Here is a 7,028-nt window from a genome sequence, read left to right as displayed (position 1 = left end):
CTGGGCCGGTTCGTGGGGGCGCGGCCGGACCTGGCGGACGAGGTGTCGCGCCGCCTCGAGGCGGTCGTTGCGACTATTTCCGATGAGGCCGAGGATGGTGTCCAATAACATCGTGGCATCGTTCCGGTCCTCGCGGAGGACGCGGCGAGGGGAGGTGGATGTGAAGGCGCGGCTCCTCGCGGCTAATAATGGAGAATTACTTACATTTATAACACGTGCCGTCGTTAGGTTACACATGATTTTCGTGCATTCAATGTCCGCTGCGCCGGAGTTATGTATATCTGAACGCGAGCTCGACCGGAGGCCGGCGGAGGGAGGCAGGTTGGCGGACTTGCCGACTACTCGCAAAGTGAGGAGTCTGTGTAAACGCACCGACGTTAGGAGCGCACAACGTAATACATCCAGAAGTAATTGAATGAGCATTTTTTGAATATTTTTTTGAAATATTTTATAATCGGTTTGAACGTTATCGTCGTGTCGAGGAGAGGCGCACACGCACAGTTCGCGCACACGCACAGTTCGCGCACGCAGAGCTGCGCCGAGTGACGAGCCGCAAACATTTTTAAATCTCAATTTATTACGAATTAAAAAAGTAATTTTCACTTTTCAACATTTAGGCACTTTGATATATATCTAATGTTTAAATGAGTTATACAAAAACGAGATAGTTTAGTCGTAGTTTAATACTTTTCAAAATAAACATTCCATTTACTAAAGTATCAACGGACGGGAAGGGCGACGTCGTCCTCTCGGCACTCTCCGGTTTAATGGCTGCATAGTTTATATAAATATTGTATATGAGAGAAACAATACTCTTCTATTTGTAATTAAACGTGATATTATATTGCATGGTGATGACGAGTGCGAGGAGAGCAGCTGCGGCTGTGCTGCTGCAGCTCTGCGCTCTCTGCAGCAGCAGCAGCAACAACAACTGCAAAATATATAATTATGAGTGCGTTGCTACTGAGGAATTCCTGCATAACACGCGTCAAGGCGGCGGCGTGCTGGTGGGGCGGCGTGCTGGTGGCGGCTCGCTCTCCGATACCTTTCTACATTCCTATTGTATTAAACTTCTATGTTGAAGTTATATTTGCGTATCTTGCCTTTCGCTTTGCATTTATTCTGGCCAGCCCCGTGTCACGCCGCGTGTCCGCTCACCATTTGCACAGACATTTTCCCACATCTTGGAAAGTCCCGGTGCTAAGGAGTTGTAGCCATTTTAATTGTTAATCATTTTGAGCTTCAAATAGATTAACGTAAAGTTTTATTCTTGTTAATACACTTTGAATGTAGTTTCATGGACCAAAGTTGATACAAATAATGTAAGCCTACAACGCGCTATTGCAGCGCGGTGGCGGAGCGGCGGGGCGGCGCGGCGGTGCGGCGCCAGCCAGCCGGCCGGCCCGCTCGCCCGCTCGCCCGCTAGACCCCGCTAGACCCCGCTCACGTCACGTCACTCTACACTCAGCTGAATTAAACTATATTATGTAAAGTGCTATTCTATTATTTCATTAACAGTAACTACCGATTTGTGCTTATCGATTAGAATTCCTACTGTATCAGGAGAAGAATCCTTGACACGTTTATAAATCAAGTTCGTAATTTGTGTGCATAAACTGTACATGCATTTTCTTATACCCAACGTCACAACATCGCTCGGGGGTTAAGCTCACAAACTTGTTATCTACATTTATACGACATTGTTAGAATGAAGGAAAACATTGTGATGCAATCTGCACCTGCACTTGTACCTGCACCTGCACATGTCGGCGAAAAACTTCAATGACATGTGTCAAGTTAAACGTTTGAAAATTAACATTTAAATATGATATGAATTAAAAAAAACAAATATAGGATATTTGATATATTTGTAAATAGTAAAAGACAGGTAGTTGTGCTAATGGTGGTGGTGGTGGGGGGCAGGGGGAGCGGGCGCCAGCTGGTGGGCGCGCAGGGGCTGCCGGCTGCCGCACCCCGCCACTGTGACACACAACACAACATGACACGACATCCAGTCATTACTTCAACTTATAAAACAATAACAAGCAGCAACACAATCATCCAAGTCCAAGTTTATTCCTAAAGGCTAAAGTATCCTTGAAAAAAATATTGTATTATATCTTGTATGAAATGCATTTATACAAATGTAATACTGAGCAAGCACACGAGCGCAGCGCACTGTGCTACTGTACCTGGGCAGATTACTTTCTTCCTTGTGTTGATTAATTTCATGATGGACCCTCTATCGTATATGTGGCCGCACACACTGTTCTGGACGGGATCTGTTACTGGCCTTTTTGTGATCGGGTCGATCTGAAAGTAACCATACATTTATCACATATTTTCAAAATTTGCAATATTTTATTTCATCTTTGTTCTTAATGAAAACTCGATTCATTTATGAACACTAAACAATTGCACTCAAGACTTTATACTTCCTTCTCTAAATATAATAAATCTACACTAAGCTACTTGTATAGTTCACTGTGAGTGTGCCACTTAGCAAGTAATAATAAACAAATAATGCAACACTTACATATCTATCTTGTGTTTCTGTTATAGCTAAGTCTGAATCATCCAAGTTTTCTGTAAAAAGAAACATATCTTAGCGCCAACACAATAAACCATTAACTGTATACACAAACATTACACTCATTACAAAACTCAAGATCTACTTTCATTTTTACATTGTCCATAAATGTTGTAAAACAAAGTTGCTTTTCCTGACTTATGTTATAACAATCATCTAATTATGTATGTGAGATTTGTAGATCTTAAAAAAGTCAACAAACTTGTCTTTGCAGCTTAACTTACAATAACCATTTGGTCATTAAAAAATCAGTAAATAATTGCACCTTTTTTTCTTAATGCTTATACAAATGTGTTCCTTGTCAGAAGGATTTAACATAGATTGTTATTGCCTTTCATAGTATCTGGACAGGTGGGAAATTAGTCATATGCTTCCCCTGCCGGGCAGCAGCAGCAGGTAGTTAGGAATTATATATATTGAAGCAAACTAATCTTTAGGTATCCTTAACTTGGTTTTTAAATAAAAGGCATCAACATTAAGAAGTGCACATTGAAAAATGAGCTGACTAACAATATTGTATGATATACTATATTATAATTTAAATGGTTCAACTGCAGTAAACTACAATGCACACAAACATCAATGGTTTCTATATAAATAACTTATGTTTTACATAGGCGCAGTACTGTAACAGATCACTGTTAGATTTATTAATTGCTTACGAGTAGCTCTCTGACAACCCATTTCAACTTTTTTATTCAGTTCTATCATGTAGGGATGTTGATTGTTGTCCGTATCTCTTTGGGCCATGCTGCTCAAGTGAAATTCAAACCTATCCTGCAAGGGTTCAATGTTCGATTCAATCTCGTTCTGAAAGTTGAAAAAAATGTAAGCATTAAGTATGGTTCATGGATTGCTAATAAATAACACTAGCACACCTTGGCTTTTTCCAAGGCCTGATTGGCGACATCTTGGCGAGCTTCCATCGTGCAATATTCATCGATACAAGACTTCAGCTTAAGAAACTCTGTCTCCATTTCTTGTCCATCCAAAAACAATCCTACATTTTCTGCACAAGAATACAAACTTGCGACACATTGCTTTCTCAAATCACTTAACTCTGCATCTACCATCTTTAAAGTTGACTTTTAATGTACGGTTAAGATAAAAAATAATTTAGAATTTGATATTCCTTGCGACAATTTAAAATATTATTGTTATGTTTATACTGTCAAAAATCCCGCTTAAAAACCAAAGACTAGGTATAGTTCGAAAAGAATCTCAAGATCTTGTGACATTATATTAGTTTGACAACTGACGCCTATGAAGTATCGATTTAATTTTGTATGATTATTAATGTCGTACGTCGTATTATTAATGTCGTACGTATTTTATATACTCTTTGGTCGTACCAACTAAATGGACGGTTGTCATAGTGTCGAATGGTGTCGAACCGACGCGCACAACGAATAACTATGAACTATCGAGAATCGGTCTTGTAATAAAATTAATCGAATAAATGGGTGCTATAATTTAGGTGGACATGAAATAAATTTGGTAGACGTAGTTCAAAAAAATTATTAAATTTATTTATAAATTCTATTATAACATTTTTAAACTCTTGATCATAAACATTAGAATTTATAAGGTCATTATGGCAAATAATTAGTTTAAATAATTTGTTGCGACAAAAAAATTACCAATCCATCGGTAAATTCTAGAAATGGACATGACACGGTACTGACATTTAAGTGATAAATTGTAAGTTTCCTCAAAGTGGTAAGTTCTATTATACAAAAATAATAATAAAATATGTTTATAATTATCCAATTAACACAAAATCTCATTAATTGATTGTTATTTAACGACCAGTGGGAACAAACAATACAGTACATTAAAATCACAGTTATGATGGAATCACCCATGTATCGCACAATTATAATACATTTAAAAAAAATCTTTTTTGTTCGTCTAATTTCTTCATGTAGATATGAAGGATAACGTAGGAAATGAAAGAAACAATTTTATTTATATTGTAATTTAAAAACAATAATCACGAAATTTTCGATTGCAAGTTGTATGAGAACATCAATGGAAAATCTAAAAAATTCGTAATCGATTTTGGACAACCATATCTAGTGAATTGTCAAACTAATCTATCTTAAATAGACCCCACATAACATTTTTAATGCAAATCGTTTGAGAGTAAATAAATATTGTTTGAGTTTCTACTTTCTCCGAAAATAAATAGTTTCAAGTTTTAGTGTGAGAGGGGTCAACCCCATTTAATTTGTTTAATTTTCTTTTCGCAAATTAGAGAATCGCTTCAGAGAGATTAATAGAAATGAAATATAATTTGGGAGTTAATAAATATTTCAATTTCCGTATCGAAAGTTATAAGTTAATTTTCGATTTTATTAGAGATAAAGTAGGTATTTAACGTATTAATATCTCTCAATCTGTCTGAAACGAGTCTCTAGCGATAGGCATAAAAACATAATACGACATAGCGTACGTCGAGGACAATGTTGCCAAGTTCATATTTTTGGTTTTTTATTTATATATTTTGATTTTGGAGAAGGATGTGTAACAGAAACAGCATTGAAGATCTCGTCAAAATGGTCTTAACTAAGTGTGAAAGTTATTAGGCCGAAAACTACGGAAGGTTAAAATGATAGTTGCCAGAGAGGATTGAGATGTTTATTCGGCGAGCGTTCAACGAGTACAGACAGGTTAAAGAGGTTACATTAAAATTGGGAAGCATAATTAAAAATCTTAGGTTGTGTAGGGTACTTCCCTACTTGATCAAAAAACATTGCTCGAGTAAAATTCCAGGCGCTCAGCGCATCGGCGAATTGGCGCCAACACTAAGTCAGAGGTAAAGAAAACTACACAGAGACTTTTCTATAAATAATTTATTTAAAAAAATATATCTAGGATGTTAACATTATTAAAATAATATAGCCTTGCATATTGTATAGTGGATTGTGTAAATCAATTACATACGATTTACACGTTTTCGCTCCAGACTTAATACTACTATAATGTTTATATTTGCAAGTAAGTGCAAGTGCAAAATTCTGGTCAGCGCAGTGTCGGTGTGGAGGCGTGGCCCAGGGCGGCGGGCAGGCGAGCGTGGTCACACGGTGACGCCCACGTGGCCGGCGTGGCCCAGGGCGGCGGGCAGGCGAGCGTGGTCACACGGTGACGCCCACGTGGCCGGCGTGGCCCAGGGCGGCGGCCAGGCGGGCGAGATGCGCGCGCATGTCGGCGGCGCTGACGCCACGCCGCGCGCCTATCACCTTCAGCGCGTTCAGGTACTCCAGCTCCGAGAACTGCGGCCCTCTCTCGCGGATCGACGTTATTATCTCCTACGCAGAGCGAACACGGCCTCAACTCGACGCACGAAAGGTACGAGCGGGAGCGGGAGGTGCGGAGAAACTGACCTCAGGCGTGCAGGCCAGCAGGTGGAGGTAGGCGTGCGCTGCGTGCAGCCCGGCGTGCGGCAGCTGCAGCGCGGCCAGGCAGTGCCGCAGTGCCGCCAGCCGCGCGCCCGCCGCGCCCGTCTCCGCCCCCACACCCGCACCCGCCCCCGCCGTCTGCCACCGCCACACCACCGCCGCCGACATCATCTCGCCGAGGCCGTTCATCACGTACTGCAACAGGGCAGGGGGGGCTGCAGAGGGTCGTGGGGGTGCCGCGGGGGGACAGCCTGCGGGCGAGCGACACGTACCGCCAGTCGCGCGGGCGCCAGCACGGCGGCGGCGCGCTCGTGGAAGGCGAGCAGCGCGGCGGCCAGCTGCGCCGCTCCGCCCGCGCCCCCGGCGCCCTCCTCCTCCTCGCCGCGCTCCTCCTGCCCCAGGTAGTGGAAGCACTCGATGCGCAGCTGCGACCGAACCACATATAAATATTCACGGGCGACTCGTTCGGACGGGAAGAGGCGACTCTCACCTCCAGATGTAAGAAGAGCAGGCACTCGTGGCAGACGTCGTCGAGAGCGGCGGCCGCGGCGGACAGCTCGGCCGCGAAGGAGTCGGGCGGCCGCAGCGCGCCCCCCGCCCCGCCCGGCGCCGCCAGGTACGCGCCCAGCGAGCGCACCTTGCCGCTCAGCCAGGCCTGCAAGCGCGACCGTCACACCGACTTCGCCTCGCGACGACGACGAACGTCGGCAAGGAGGTACCGGACCCACCGCGGACTCGGCGAGCAGCGCCAGGTGCACCAGCGGCGCGGCGTCCCCCACCACCTCGCGGCGCGCCACCTCGCCGTCCCCCAGGCTGGCGCCCAGGATCTCCGCCTCGCGCTCGTACGCCTGCTGCAGCTCCCGCGCTTCGCTCACCGGCGCAGAGGCGTTGCCGGCGTGCGCGACGTGCGCGGCGTGCGCGACGTGCGCGACGGCCGCGCGGTAGTTGGGCAGCGACTGCAGGAAGCGCACGATGTCGTCGTCCGCCAGCCAGCGCGCGGCGCGGGACGGCGCCCCGGGTCGCAGGCGGGGCAACGC

At 44.6% G+C, this 7,028-nt stretch overlaps 3 protein-coding genes across 4 annotated transcripts in view; 1 reads left to right on the top strand and 2 right to left on the bottom strand.

Moving 5' to 3' along the window:
- Positions 1-946, top strand: part of vimar (visceral mesodermal armadillo-repeats) — a 4,609-nt gene extending 3,663 nt beyond the window's left edge. Inside the window, exon 7 of the mRNA XM_013319441.1 lies at positions 803-946. Within this exon, the coding sequence (XP_013174895.1) occupies positions 803-946 (144 nt within the window). The remainder of the gene's footprint in view (positions 1-802) is intronic.
- A 903-nt stretch (positions 947-1,849) lies between these two features.
- On the bottom strand, positions 1,850-3,838 carry LOC106123310 (E3 SUMO-protein ligase NSE2). Of its 2 annotated transcripts, none has more exons than XM_013319562.1 (5): positions 3,469-3,838; positions 3,253-3,367; positions 2,537-2,586; positions 2,193-2,313; positions 1,850-1,980 (listed from the first exon to the last, which is right to left on the bottom strand). In XM_013319562.1, the coding sequence occupies exons 1-5, from the start codon at positions 3,661-3,663 to the stop codon at positions 1,898-1,900; spliced, it is 564 nt and encodes a 187-aa protein (XP_013175016.1). In that variant the 5' UTR covers positions 3,664-3,838; the 3' UTR covers positions 1,850-1,897. The 2 variants fall into 2 exon arrangements, with proteins under 2 accessions (XP_013175016.1, XP_013175015.1); XM_013319561.1 differs by having other exon boundaries at positions 3,253-3,400; positions 3,469-3,832.
- A 1,617-nt stretch (positions 3,839-5,455) lies between these two features.
- On the bottom strand, positions 5,456-6,180 carry Sec8 (exocyst complex component secretory 8). The gene is made up of 2 exons (XM_013319440.1): positions 5,977-6,180; positions 5,456-5,901 (listed from the first exon to the last, which is right to left on the bottom strand). The coding sequence occupies exons 1-2, from the start codon at positions 6,178-6,180 to the stop codon at positions 5,728-5,730; spliced, it is 378 nt and encodes a 125-aa protein (XP_013174894.1). The 3' UTR covers positions 5,456-5,727.
- Between the last annotated feature and the right edge of the window lie 848 nt (positions 6,181-7,028).

This window comes from Papilio xuthus, unplaced genomic scaffold, assembly GCF_000836235.2.
Source record: "Papilio xuthus unplaced genomic scaffold, Pxut_1.1 DF826115.1, whole genome shotgun sequence".
In the NCBI taxonomy this organism is placed as follows: Eukaryota; Metazoa; Arthropoda; class Insecta; order Lepidoptera; family Papilionidae; genus Papilio; species Papilio xuthus.
The sequence above is the reverse complement of the archived record's forward strand: the minus strand, read 5'-3'. Positions and strand labels throughout refer to the sequence as shown.

What these genes read in the sequence shown, in the direction of transcription:
- LOC106123310 (XM_013319561.1), bottom strand. Translation starts at nt 3,663, where the DNA reads ATGGTAGATGCAGAGTTAAGTGATTTGAGAAAGCAATGTGTCGCAAGT. An exon ending in GGGTTGTCAGAGAGCTACTC is followed by an intron (nt 2,587 to 3,252) that starts GTAAGCAATTAA and finishes TTCTTTTTACAG; the next exon opens with AAAACTTGGATGATTCAGAC. An exon ending in GAAGAAAGTAATCTGCCCAG is followed by an intron (nt 1,981 to 2,192) that starts GTACAGTAGCAC and finishes TGTGTGTCACAG; the next exon opens with TGGCGGGGTGCGGCAGCCGG.
- Sec8 (XM_013319440.1), bottom strand. Translation starts at nt 6,180, where the DNA reads ATGAACGGCCTCGGCGAGATGATGTCGGCGGCGGTGGTGTGGCGGTGG. An exon ending in TGCTGGCCTGCACGCCTGAG is followed by an intron (nt 5,902 to 5,976) that starts GTCAGTTTCTCC and finishes CGCTCTGCGTAG; the next exon opens with GAGATAATAACGTCGATCCG.